Source organism: Leucopleurus acutus (genome assembly GCF_964270905.1).
Source record: "Leucopleurus acutus genome assembly, chromosome: 4".
Classification (NCBI taxonomy): Eukaryota; Metazoa; Chordata; class Mammalia; order Artiodactyla; family Delphinidae; genus Leucopleurus; species Leucopleurus acutus.
In genome coordinates, this window is record NC_139146.1 from 114,452,335 (window position 1) to 114,467,535 (window position 15,201).

At 36.4% G+C, this 15,201-nt stretch overlaps 1 protein-coding gene across 2 annotated transcripts in view; it reads right to left on the reverse strand.

Annotated features, from left to right (window-relative positions):
* Positions 1–15,201, reverse strand: part of ANTXR2 (ANTXR cell adhesion molecule 2) — a 163,475-nt gene that overhangs the window by 43,633 nt on the left and 104,641 nt on the right. Inside the window, exon 17 of one of the 2 annotated variants that reach the window (XM_082837615.1) lies at positions 7,894–10,301. The exons of the other annotated variant lie outside the window; for it this stretch is intronic. Within the exon in view, the coding sequence (XP_082693741.1) occupies positions 10,245–10,301 (57 nt within the window). The 3' untranslated portion in view covers positions 7,894–10,244. Of the gene's footprint in view, positions 1–7,893; positions 10,302–15,201 lie in introns of those variants that run through there. 2 annotated transcript variants of the gene reach the window in all.

Genomic DNA, 15,201 nt, shown 5'->3' on the forward strand with positions numbered 1-15,201 from the left:
AGTAAAATATCCATTATGGATCTAGAATCATAGTGTTGTTATAGTTATTCAAGCGTATTCCAGGATATATGCCATTTTTAATTCTTACAGTAACTTGTAAAATGTTTATATGTATTTATTAATTATTGATGGCCTCATGAAATGTCTAATTACTAAAAAAGTATGAATTAATTTAAACAGATTTGTAAACAATGGACCAAAACATTCAACCTACATAAAATTGTTTCATTCCTCAAAGATTATTATAGCCTACTGTCTGAGAGCCAGTGCACAAGGTCCTGGGGTTATCCTAGTGAGCGTGACAGGAAAAGTCCCATCTTCATGGAGCTGCCTTGATTGGAATTACATAAAAAGACAAGAATTCAAAGGTATCTTTGTGATCTCTTATTTCTCTAAATACAAATGAGAAAACTGAGGACCAGAGAGATGAGGAAATTTGTGCCAGGTTTCAAGCTAATCAATGACAGTATAGAGATCACACATCTGACTCTTAATGTAGTGATCTTTCTAATATGCCACCAAGGGCTTTAGGAATTGCTGTAATTCTGCCTTCACCCCATAACTTACCTCCTAGAAAACTACTTGCAATTCATGGAACATACAAACTATTTCATCCATCTTGTGCCTTTGAACATGCTCTTCCTTTCGGAGCCCAGAATTGAGGTGGCGGTGTAAGTTGCAGTATAAGAAGGCATTAAATTACATAACTTCTGAGGTCCTTTATGATGCAGAAGTTCCTTATTCCACACAGCTCATAAATTTTCTGTGGAATTTACTGCCACTTCTAAATATTATCTTTTATTTATAGATGCATACGAAGTTAAATTATTTTTAAAAGTATGTATATATATATAAATAATAGGGTAATATGCATGCATTCTGAATACAGTTGTCCCTCTGCCCTCAGTATCCACAGGGGATTGGTTCCAAGATCCATGAGGACACCACAATCCACTGATGTTCAAGTCCTTTATATGAAATGGCAAAGCAGTTGGTCCTCTCTACCCACGATTTCTATATCTGCAGATTCAGCCAGCTGCGGATTGAATTTCAACTGTACATGCTAAAACAATTTATGGATACAGACATAGACAAAAACTGATCATTTGGGCCCCAAGAGAATCAGATTCAAAGCTGGAAATTTAGAAAGCACTTCTCTACTTGTATAAAAGCCCTAATGCACTCAGTTACTGACTGAACAGGGAGAAGAATAAAGTGCTGCACTGGACAATGATGACATGGCACGATGGGGCACTCACTGGACTGGAAATAAATAAAACCTGGGTTTGAATCTAGGCTCTGTTATTTTTCAGCAGTGTAACCTTGGCAAATGCACTAAATTTCTCTGAGTCTCATATTCTTCACCTATAAAATGGGAATAAAATGACACCTAACTCTTAGCACTAAGAGTTGACCACACCTAACTGAACATACCTAAGACATAGTAGGTGCTCAATGACTGTTAGCTGGATTTGAGTCCTAAGTCTTTCCCATGAGGAGAAAGTGTCCCTTCTTTCCTGAAATTATGAGTGCTCTCAACAAGCACAATGCCATGCTTTCACGCCATCAGACACATAAACAACCCTGACACATGCATGCACATGTGAATAAATACATGCATTCACGTACCTCTGTATTGCCAGTCTGAGCTTCAGTTACCTATCTAAATGTTCCTAAGAAGCAAGAAAGATCCTTAGGCCCCTGACAAATCAGGAAAAAACATGAAGCCATGAATCTCTATTTTTTTTAGCTAATAAACCTAAGTTGGTGTTCAAAAAAAATGGGATTTCTAATAGCAAAATGTGTTATTTTATCCAAGAAACCACTTAACCACTTGACAATCCATCAAGCTTACTATATCATCATTTTCATATGATTCTTTTTGCAACTCATGATGAAAGACTAGATATAAATATAAATGCATTGATACCAGGTAAAACTGTACAGAAAAACACATATTATCTCCACTCCTATCCCAAATTTCATTTGGTCATGTTACTACCCAGCTCCAAAACTTTACTTGTTCTCCACTGCCTATAAATGAAAATTTAAACTCTTGATACATGCAGATTTTTGCATTTTCTCTCCAGTAATTCCAGTGTGCAAAAATAAATAGGTAAAGAAATAAATGCTATTTCATTTTCATATTTTATCTTATTTATATTTAAAGTTAATCATAAAAGGAAGAAAACACTGCTGTAAAAAGTAAACATAATATATCTCAAAACCAAATTTGTGATTTTAAATTTGTAGACAATAATATTCAAGTCACTGGCTATAACTTGCTACTGAAATTTAGTTCAGTCATCAGAACTAAGATATAAAGTAAAATTTAATTTAGTGTGTTGTATATTTTCATTACAGATATTTTCATTTTGCCCAAATACATGGAGAATTTGAAATATAATTCCGAAATCATAATTCTGAAGCTTTAAGTCTTATCTGCTTTTTGAAGATTTCCCCTGGAAGAACTGCAAGCCATTTTTTCATAGCCTCCCTAGCCAAAATACTCACAATTAATCCAGTTAGTTGTAGTTTCACACTGAAAAGTATCACGGAATAATAACATAGATTTAATAGTAAAGGGAGATAAACCTGACAAACATGAGTGGAACAGCCACAGTGGGGAGAAAATAAGAATTTCAAGGAAAGGCTGCTTAGTCATTTCAAAGTTCAATCTGTTTAATTCCCAATGATTAGGTTTGCAACAGTGGAATATGGAACCATACAAACATACAATTTGTAGTTTATTACTTAAATAAACATTTAATTCTCCTATTGCCTGCAAGTTTTTCAGAAGAATAATGTCTTCCCCATTCTTTTTTTTTTTTTTTTTTTGTGGTACACGGGCCTCTCACTGTTGTCGCCTCTCCCGTTGCGGAGCACAGGCTCTGGACGCGCAGGCTCAGCAGCCATGGCTCACGGGCCCAGCCGCTCCCCAGCATGTGGGATCTTCCTGGACCGGGGCACGAACCCGTGTCCCCTGCATCGCCAGGCGGATTCTCAACCACTGAGCCACCAGGGAAGCCCTCTTCCCCATTCTTCATTCCTTTTTCCTTTTTTATTTGCTTCTTTTCCCCTTTCTGCTCCTAATCTTCCCTTCTTCTATTTCATAATCTGACATTTCCTCTTCAGTGAAGTATTTTGTATGCTGGTAAACATGTAACATTATTCAGATTTACGGCTGTTGCTATGCCTAGGAATTTTATTTGGATTTATTGTTACTTGTCTATAATTCCTAACTGGCCTACAGTAACTGTCAAAAGGTGAAGGCCTGAATATTAACCCAGGGAAATCTTTGAAAGATGTAAATGAAAATATTTATGTAAGATACACACACACACACACACACACACACACACACACACACTCCTCTCTCTCTCCTAAACCTCTCATCTTATAAAAGAGCATCTGATGCCAAATCATGAACAGTGTATTAAGGGCTTAACTTCAGTATTAATAACTCAGATTTAAAACTCTCAGCAATTAATTAAGATTAATGACAGAAGTCAGCCCCTTTTCCCCAATGTAACACTTCCTCCCATCTCTTCAATTCCCCACTCCACTGACCCTTCCATGCTTATTTCAGCATGAAAACCTGAGGTCCTGAAACTTTGATCCTGTTATCTGCTGCCTATTGTATCTAAGATTAACGAAGTAGACATTAGCAAATTTACAAACAACAACTCAGCTGTCCTACTTTAAGCAGTTAATGGAAAAAAAACTAATCTAGTTAAGAGCATAGGACTAGTTCATAAATCTGGATTCAGAGGACAAATAAAGCCATCACACTTCTTCTGGAGAGTAGGGACTGAGTTCAGTCATCAGCCTTCTTGTCACTGGTAAGAAGCCAGTGTTTCTATAAACTGGACTAATGAGACGCTCAGAGCTGGCATAAGCCACATGTAGGCCTGGACAGAAGATGATAATGCAAGAGACTGACATTGCAATGTACGATTTCACCTGGATAAATATATATCTTACAAGAATTTCAATCACTGAAAACTTCTCTTGGACCAAATATGAAACAAAGATTAAATCTGTTTTTAAAAAAATGAGAAAAAGGCAACTGCAAGCAAGAAAATAATAACATATCCTGATAAAGAGAATTAATAAAAATTATAAGCCTTCATCTATTCAGAATTCAACCTAAGAGAAAATAATTGTGTCATGCTCTTATAACTCAGAAAATGTTCAATAGATTTAATTATAAATTAAAAATTAATCATCATCCCAAAGTGATAAATCTTAGCTCCACAGAAATTGCATTTTTATGTATCAGCATCCTCAGTCATACCTTTATAAGAGATAATTTAAGTTTGTCTAATTTAAGAATTGCTCTGATGTCTTAGCTTAGTTTCAGGGTGGAGTCATGAAGATAAAATTATAAGTCCTGATAACAAACAACATTTATGTTCTACAAAGTCAAAATGATGTATCGCTTAAGAATCAGTAGAGTTTACGCATAAATTCATTCATAGCTCATTTTTACTTTTAATCAATTATAATAAAACTAAAAGGGACATTAGTACACACAATTCTGTTCACTGAATCAACATCTTGTGCACATTATAGGGAAATAGTGAGAATTTTTGGCATAGGACATCATACCCAGATTTAGAAGGTTAAGGTCTTAACTCTGCTCACTGCATTGTGGAAACCATGGGGTCTGCAGGCCTCAGCTTATATGCATGAGGTGAAGGGTAGTTAGAATAACTGGCAGTAAAGTTAAAATGTGAAAGCCATACATAAGGAATACAGTAATCCAGTTAAACACAGAGAATATGGTGACAATAAGACATCCAAGATGAAAATTCATATAAGCTTTCAAAAACATGCAAGTAGAATGGAGGAGGGAGGATAGAATTGTCTAAAAATGGTGTGTATAGTGATGTTAGCAAAGCAGTGAAACTCTATATGGTCTCTAGAGAAAGTAGGATGAGAGAAAACATAAGGTCAAGGGTTAAACTGTAGGAATCAACTGATGTTAGGAGATAGAAGAAAGGAGAGAAATGAAAGTGTTAAAGATAATTGGAGAGTAATTGCTCTTTATTCTCGACCTCTTATCTGTATGCTATGTATATAAATGTGCTATTTTAATTTTTTATTGAAGTATGTTTTACAGATTTACTGACTCTGTCAGTTAAGATAGGATATGATATAATATGATATGTGTGTGATTGCAAACCAAAATGTGCTTGATAATGGACAGGATTATGAAAAAATATTCAATATATAATATGTGTTATTTTCAGTACACTAACCTGCTTTTGAAGAAGAATCATGGGACTCTAAAGTTTAGGAAATTAGAACCATCTTTTTTTCACATATTTTCTAAGTGAAAAGAGCTCTCTAGAGTGAGTGATATGAGGTATAATCAGTGAATAAAATTATTTTGAAATGGGAGTTTGTCAAACTATCCCAATTTCGTTAACTGAAAAAAAAAAAGCATTAGGAGAAAAAAAAAGAAATTTCTTATAACCCTTTGAAATAAAAAAACAGTTAATTTTTAATCCAAGGTCAGATAAATAAAATGGTAAACAAGTGAATGTCCACTGCACTCAAACATAATTTGTTGCAAAGTTTGAACAGTAAATCATTTTTATTTTATACCTCAAAGTTTACAACAGTTTCAAATTTCTCAAATGTTAGAGGCTGTGATTTGATTTAGAGCAGAATTAGTGGAGAATATATGTTTATGTGAAGCAATTTTAAAGATGATTTACTTAGATTTTAAGTGTATATTATAAAAATTATAGTATTTTATTTGGAAAAAGAAAAGGAAATGAAAGCTATTTAGCCAAAATGTCATTTATTTCTCCTTAAAAGTATATATTTATGTAATGTATTAATATAAATTCTTTTTTAAAGGGGGGCAATAAAAGCTTTCTACTCAGGCCGATTTTCTTAACTGCGTTATGCAGGTTGCCTTAAACTAAACTTATAAATGGGGGTCTGGTAGACATAAAGACACCATCATTATTCACTCTGTTAAAGTAATAAACTGTCTACAAAGTAATGTACTTTTTCCCCTCCTTGGACTATATCCTTTGAGCTCTAAATTTAAAACTGAATATTTAACATACACAAAATAATATAGATTTTTGTAAATTATTAGAAATTTTAAAATGATTTATTTAAATAAATACAAATATAATATTCTGTAATTAAAATTAAATAAAGGCTACACAAAAAGTACTCAGTCACAGGAAAAGAAAGCTTAAAAATTCTATCTTGGGCTTCCCTGGTGGCGCAGTGGTTGAGAGTCCACCTGCCAATGCAGGGGACATGGGTTCGTGCCCCGGTCCGGGAAGATCCCACATGCCGTGGAGCGGCTGGGCCCTTGAGCCATTGGCCGCTGAGCCTGCGTGTCCGGAGCCTGTGTTCCGCGACGGGAGAGGCCACACAGTGAGAGGCCTGCTTACCGCAAAAAAAAGAAAAAAATTTCTATCTTTGCTGACATTTCTGCTCCCAACTGGATGATTTAATTGATGTCCTCAAGGTGCTCAACATCAAAGCTGTATATTGACCCTAAGAAAATAATATACTTAGCCCTGGACAACCAATGCTAACTCTTGATATTTTCAAAGTATTCTTTTAGTGTGTTCACTGTTGACAAAAAAGGTTTATTTCTAAACTCAGTGCATTAATTTGAGGATATTTAAACTAATTTAATAACTTTTCTCTCGATTATTAAAGCGTTGTTGATCAATATTAACCAAGAAATATCTCTACCTAAACTTATAAGTTAATACATAACATGTATATGATGCCACTAAATACAAGTTATTTTGGATCAGAGGGGTAAAAAGCCAATTAAATATCTAAGTTCTATTTATACTTTCTCTGAAAAAAATAAAGCTTTTTTGGTAATTTAAATGATTAAAATTTGCATATTCTGTATTTCACTTTAGGGAACCAAACTGAGTCAACACTTTTGCCAGCTTATATGCATAATTAAGAGATGATTTTGGTTAAATTATGAAATGGCATCAAAAAGCACTCTATTTCACGAATTTGTTATTTTCCACCAAAACAGACATTAGTTGATGACATACACACTGAGAAAATATGTTCTATAGGAATATATATACACATATATTTATATTAAACATTTTACACACACATACAAATATACACACATACACACACACTCATAAATCAGACTGTGGAATTGTAACAATGGCGTGTTCATGACGTGAGTTATTCTAGTAAAAATTTGCCTTTCAAATATGTATAAACTAAAGTTAATTCCTTCTACTAATTTAAACGGGATAGTTAAGGTATTTTAAGGATGCCCTGAAATATAATGACAAGAGATAATAAGAATGAAAGATACTGGTAGTAACATAAGGGATAGAAAAGTCTAGTGGTACTTTTTCCCAGTGATGTTGCAACATAATTGGCCTAAAGGACCATACAAAATTTCAGAACTTATAGAAATAAAATGTAAGCAATCACTTTACAATTTTTTAAATTTTTGATATTTTTCTTTCATTTAAGTATAAAAAAGGAAGAGTATGAAAGCACTGTGGCATTTTGTGTTCAATAGGACGGAGTCAATAAGGCTAAAATAAAGGGCTATCTTACAGCGCCTAAAATCTATTACAAAGTTTGGCTATAGGACACAAAATATTTTCATAGAATCGAAAAACTAAGTTTAAGAATTCAGTCATTATTCATACGATGTATAAAATAGACAACTACGGGGCTTCCCTGGTGGCACAGTGGTTGAGAGTCCGCCTGCCGATGCAGGGGACATAGGTTCGTGCCCTGGTCCGGGAAGATCCTACATGCCGCAGAGTGGCTGGGCCCGTGAGCTATGGCCACTGAACCTGCGCGCCCTGCAACAGGAGAGGCCACAACAGTGAGAGGCCCGCGTACCGCAAAAAAAAAAAAAAGACAACTATGAGAACCTACTGGGAACTCTACTCAATGCTCTGTGTTGCCTAAATGGGAAGGAAATCCAAAAAAGAAGGGATATATGTATACGCATAGCTGATTCACTTTGCTGTACAGTAGAAACTAACACAACATTGTAAAGCAACTATACTCGAATAAAAATTTAAAAAAAAAGAATGCAGTCATTAGCATCATAATTCCAAGCACTGAAAACATCTGGCATATCAAGTCATCTGAGTGAAGGTTTCAAACTGCTCAGAAACACACACAACTGGTTTATGTTTTGCAAATGTGATGGGGAACTTAAAGGCAGTGTGGCACAAAATCTCTGCCTTCCAGATGCTTCTTCAATCTGAAGATGAAGTGGTTTGATAGCACAGAGCACTGGGTGATTTGTAAGCATGACAGAGTTCAGAGTGATCCTTGGGAGGGTAAGAATCCTTGACGAAGCCGCCATTGAAGAGGGTGAGGCCATTTGTTTTGAGCATGAGAATTCAGAAGCAGGACTGACAGAGGAGTGAACATAAATCTAGAACTGGAAATGTAAGCCAGAGGTCCAGCCTGAATCATCTGCCACTGCCGTTATCAGGCTTCTGTGGTGCCTTTTAAATGAACCTGTGCTACCTATGGTCTCAGGTTGGGTTTTTGTGGGGTTTTTTTCTTTTTTTCTGTAGATTGTTTAAAAATCAGAGGACTGGCATTGAGTTCTGTTATAATGAACATTTTTCTTTATAAAAGCAACTACCATCAATCATTTAAAAAAATGAAAATATCTGCACAATTAACATAAGTCCTCTCCACATAATAAATTTAGGTTAACTGGAAACTCACTACGCATTTATGTTGCTTATTTCACCACTGACTGATGAAAACTTTGCCACATGCCCACGTTTCTCCCCAGGCCATGGCTTCCCAGCTGCACCCACTCCAAAGGCTACCTTCAAGTCAGCACCTTTCCTTTATCTCAGTGGTGGCACAGCTATTTCCTCAGGTGAGGCAGCCTAAATATTATTAATGATAAAAGTTTACATGACCATGGAATCTTTATTACCTTACCATACCCTGGAGCTTTACTTGCCAGACTAATATTTTAACCAAATCTGTTATGCCATAGATGTGTGTGTGCACAATTATGAGTTTTTGCAATATTCCCAGCGAAAATTATACAAATCCTTAAATTTTTTTCCAGCTGGATGTAGGTGGTAGAGGGGGAACTTCCTCAAAAGAGAAAAATGCTTCCATTAACGTGTGATTCTTACTTTTGAGTTTTAATATCCAACTATCAGTATGAAACCTTTATAAATGGGGAAAAAGTCAATGCAATTTTCTAAATTTTGTCTTACTAAAAAATGAAATACATTGGAAAAAATCTAATTCTATTTCATCTCCATGTAATAAAAAGCCCTAAGTTTAAAAACAGACATAGTGGGCGTACTTCACAGATGTTACTATCACTAGGATTCTTTTATTGCCGTATTTAAATTTGTCTGCTTACTGGTGAACGAGGGACTGCGGTCTGAAGGTTAACATAACCTCGATTACAGACAGGAAGCTCCTTGGAGATTTAATTGGTTTGTGGAACAACTCCCAAACTAGTGCTGCGCTTTCTTCTTTCTTCGCTTTGCTGCTTCTCTGGCTCTCTCTTTTCAGATAAAAAAGGAGAACGCATGGTAATGCATCATTTATAAATTACCTTGTTATTGCAAAAACAAAACACCGCTTTGAAAACCAAACAAAACTCCTGCTGCGGACTCCAGCATGTTTGATGGAGGCCCTTCAAAAGAGTCCACGGCTTAATGGAGGTTATGTGGAGACTTCGATCTGTACCTGCTGTCCCCCGTCACTCCCTGGAAACTTGGCGGCAGATGTTGCAGCGTTAAGTTGTCTCTGAAGTGGCTTTCTGTCCTCGTCTCCCCACCGCCACGGAGTCAAACTGCATTAGATCTCTTTATTTGTGCCTAAGGCAAGTTAGGGAGCGCAGCTGTGTCCACCCCCGCTCCTACCTTTGGTGTTTCAAGCCTCCAGGCAGCGAGCGTGAGACCAAAACGTTCCTGCCGCTCTCAACTACCTCCTCTGACAATCCGGCCGCTCGCTGCGGGCCGGGGCGGCCGCTGCCGCCGCTGCAAACAGATGTCGGTGACAACCTGCTCGCTCACACCTGGAAGCGCGCGGCGCGCTGCAACATTCATGACTGCGAGGAATTGCAGCCACAATCAAAGCCCAGGCCCGGCTGCCGGACCCCGCCACCTCGGCAGGGGCTGGCGGCGTCCATAGGTAGCGGGAGTGAGGGGCAGAGCGAGAGATCTCTCGCGCCACTTGGATTCTTGATGCCTGAACTTCAATTACTTGATCAAGGACTTCAATTCAGCGGTGAATCTTGCAAATGAGCCCGGTGCGGCCTCTGAGCCATAAAAGGAGAGTATTTGGCTTGAAATTCAGCGTGACGGGACTTGCACAGTAAGTGTGCGTAACTCCCGGTTTAGTCCTATGGACGCTGATTTGTTTACTAAACTAAACCCTCAAGAGGCAGAAGCTGCAGTAAACAATTTATAAATAAATGACAAGATTGGTTTCCAAGGTAGAAAACACGCCGTTGACTAGGCAGAGGTTGTGTTATTTTGGAACCATCAGCCACAACCTGAAAACAATTGTGTTTTACTGTCTTTCCAGCAGTGTAGTTTGTTGTGTCTTTTTTTCTTTCAAGAAAAGCGTGACTATTATCTTTAAAATTCAGAAATGAGAAAGCATTCTCATTTGTTTCTTGACAATATAAAGCAAACTGCATCCATGTCTAATGATATGAAAATGTTTCCAAAAGTCCTCCTAATCTCTACAATGTACAAATTGATTTAAACACACACACACACACACACACACACACACACACACACACCACACCCCTCCTATACCATACACACATTTCATAAGAAGCATAATCAAAAGTAAACATACACAAGCCTTTACAAGCACAGGAAAATAACAAAATTATTTGCAAAATTTATTCACCAATTGATATGTTGATAAGAAAGTTTCTCTTAAAAAGAACTGGACTTGAATAGCTAATAACATTTGTTCCAATGAACTATTTGATATGCAGAGACAAACCTTTTTAGTGGAATCAATATCAATACATATATATACCTATATATACCGTATATATAGTACACATACCGTATATATAGTATTTATGAAATCTTTCATGAGTAGTCTGAGTAATTTGAGATCAATATTTTAACTTAATTTAATCAAGTACTGATTGGTTTCAGAGGAGTAACTTTGAAGACAGAATTTTACCCTTCCTTATGTTGATGGAACCTAATCATAGGTAAGTCTAGCTATCTAAAGCTATCAGAAAAAACTCCAAGACACTTTCTCATTCAACGATTATGCCCTGGCTTGCCTAGAAAATCCAAAGCAAAGAATGGCCAGAAAACTAGAGGACACTGCTACTTGGACATCTTAGTCACCTAAATTTAAATTTTTCTCTACCCCATGTAATCCTATGAGACAAACCATGTCTATATAAACTAAATTGATAAAAACCATAGAGTTCAGGCAGTTTAATATTTGAGAGCTTAACTAACTAGCCACGGTGACTTCTACCACCAACAGAAGGTAACAGTGAGCCATGGTCTTTTTCTCATGCATAGATAAAGCAAATCACCCCAGCTTTATATTAGCTGGGCCAAATTAGCTGGGCCAAATATCCTCTAAATCTCTTATTCTCTTTCTGCCTCTGGGTCCTCAATTTCTTACTAGGTAAATAAAGTTTCTCAAATGAAAGCTACTTTAAAGCAAAAAAAGTACTGGAATTTTAAAAATATTATATGTCCTTTTTTAAAAATAAAATTAGTGGGATGCTGGAGTGTCTACTATAATACAGATTATGCCATGCACCATGCAAACATGATTTTATTTAGACAAATAATTAAATATTACTTTTTGGATAATAATATTTGATTATTCCAGTTATTATAAAGTCTTTTAAATAAAATCCACCAAATAATTACTATGAGTAAGTGTCCTATGATTGGTTCAGATTCTTTGGGGCACAAGTACACAGAGTCACATGGGTTGGCCTTACCAATAACAATACTTACTGTGTTCATAAGGAAAAGAATAGAGCAATTGAAATACTTCATTCAGAAGAAGAAGCCAAAAAGAAAATCAGCACAGTGTATAAGAAATGCATAAACTGGTATAAGAAATTAGCAACTGTGTTAAGTGAAAGCATAGTGAAGATAAATGTGTTTGAGAAGAAACAGATTAGATGGATGAATGAAAGGAAGGGAGGGAGGGAGGAAAGCAGGGAGGGAGGGAGGGTGGGAGGTAAGGAGGGAGGGAGGAAGGAAGGAAGGAGTGGGGGAAGGAAAGCATTCTAGAGATCATATGACCGAAACAGTATGCTGACTTCCTAAAACATAATGTAAATATATAACAAATGTAGGGACTCTTCAGTTGTACTAATAACATACAGAACACTAATTCTGCCACAGTATTAGAATGATTCTTGCTGTGTAATTCTATAATTTAGTCTCTGAAAAAATACAGGTTATAGTCATGTATGTATGGGGGACGGGAATTTTACATTGGCATTAATTCCATCAAATAAAGAGGATCTGACAGATGATGTGGAGTTGAAAGAAACTCAGATATTCTTAATAATCTTTGTGAAACATGAAAAATGGGGAGATGAGAAAAAAAAAGGGGAGGGCAAAGATCTCTCAGGTTGTCTAAAGGAAAAAAGTTATATGCTGGTAACTATAGAGTTGACATCAAACCCCAGTTTAAAAAAATAATAAATATTATAAAGGATCATAGCAAGAATCAGAAGCAAAAGAGCAAATCATGTCACACTTACCTAATTTCCATGATCAAATAATTTTGGATCACTGGTTTGGTTGGATGGGGGAATACATAAATATACGTTCAGCAAACTATTAAACAAATTAAATTCAGCAAACTATTTAACAAAATTTATTAACTATCCTTGGAGTAAGATGGTAAACTGAGTTTATAGTATTGGTGGGCTCCTAGCTTTACCGTATTCATGTCAATTAACTGTGTAGAGTGTCAACCTAGACAACCAAGGCTCTCATGGAGTACCCCACTGAGGTCTGAACAGTGGCTTGAACTAAGTGACAAAAATTCTGGAAGCAGCAAAGCCATCAAGAGTAGGTACTATGAAAAATGATTAAGTCAGACTGTGTCAGGCACATATAGAATCATATATTTGATGGAAAAGCAAATCAATTGATTGCACTAACAACTGATATTTACTAAGCTTAAAGTCCTGCATTTAAATAAAAACAAATTAAAAAACCATAAGTCATGTCTATAGGTGAAGAGTGAAAATATTGGAATTTTAGTTAATAACACAATACAGGTTTACTATCTTTTGTCTATATTTTTGAAATACAAAATCTTTGAAAACTGAAATTTTTTTTTTTTTTTTTTTTTTTGCGGTATGCGGGCCTCTCACTGTTGTGGCCTCTCCCGTTGCGGAGCACAGGCTCCGGACGCGCAGGCTCAGCGGCCATGGCTCACGGGCCCAGCCGCTCCGCAGCATGTGGGATCTTCCCGGACCGGGGCACGAACCCGTGTCTCCTGCATCGGCAGGCAGACTCTCAACCACTGTGCCACCAGGGAAGCCCGAAAACTGAAATTTTTATGTTAAGTTTGTCACCAAAACCTGACCTGAACTAACTTGAGAGTATTTATGGTCTTTATTTATCCACTTGTAACAATTAATATTTCTGTAGCAGAATGTCTCAGTAATGAGCTGAGGAGATGATGCTTTACATGAAATATGATATATGGACTGTATCAGATTCCTAAAATCTGAAAAATTCTGAATTTTGAAACAATTTAACCCCAAGAGTTAGAATAAAAGGCTTTAGGATTATATAAGACAGAAGTGTGACCAAATTACTAAAAAACAAAGGAAACTTTGGTCAAAATAAAGGAAGCAACATTCTTCAATTATGGAAAAATGACTGATGACTTAACCTGCAGGGGCAACATGTAAAATATTCTAGCACTATAATCTAAGAAGAATGTTAGATTTACTTGGTATCTAACAAAGTGCTTGGTACACGTTCGACACTAGATAAATATTTGTTGAATGAATGAAAGAATGAGTACAGTGCATCATTCAAAAGCACAAATATATCAATTTATCCAAACTCAAAGACTTCTTATCGTCTATTCCCAACCTTCCATTATGGTTTTAATCCCCAACTTCCAGACTATCTTTTTTTTTTTTCCTTAAAAAGAACCTTTAATAAATGGTCCTGGGAGATAGCCTCATCCACCAGAGGGCAGACAGCAGAAGCAAGAAGAACTACAATCCTGCAGCCTGTGGAACAAAAATCACATTCACAGAAAGATAGACAAGATGAAAAGGCAGAGGGCTATGTGCCAGATGAAGGAACAAGATAAAACCCCAGAAAAACAACTAAATGAAATGGAGATAGGCAACCTTCCAGAAAAAGAATTCAGAATAATGATAGTGAAGATGATCCAGGACCTCGGAAAAATAATGGAGGCAAAGATCGAGAAGATGCAAGAAATGTTTAACAAAGATCTGGAAGAATTAAAGAACAAACAAACAGAGATGAACAATACAATAACTGAAATGAAAAATACACTAGAAGGAATCAATAGCAGAATAACTGAGGCAGAAGAACGGATAAGTGACCTGGAAGACAGAATGGTGGAATTCACTGCTGCGGAACAGAATAAAGAAAAAAGAATGAAAAGAAATGAAGACAGCCTAAGAGCCCTCTGGGACAACATTAAATGCAACAATATTCACATTATAGGGGTCCCAGAAGGAGAAGAGAGAGAGAAAGGACCCGAGAAAATATTTGAACAGATTATAGTCAAAAACTTCCCTAACATGGGAAAGGAAATAGCCACCCAAGTCCAGGAAGTGCAGAGAGTCCCATACAGGATAAATCCAAGGAGAAATACACCGAGACACATAGTAATCAAATTGGCAAAAATTAAAGACAAAGACAAATTATTGAAAGCAGCAAGGGAAAAATGACAAATAACATACAAAGGAACTCCCATAAGGTTAAGAGCTGATTTCTCAGCAGAAACTCTACAAGCCAGAAGGGAGTGGCATGATATATTTAAAGTGATGAAAGGGAAGAACCTACAACCAAGATTACTCTACCCAGCAAGGATCTCATTCAGATTCGAAGGAGAAATCAAAAGCTTTACAGACAAGCAAAAGCTAAGAGAATTCAGCACCACCAAACCAGCTCTACAACAAATGCTAAAGGAACATCT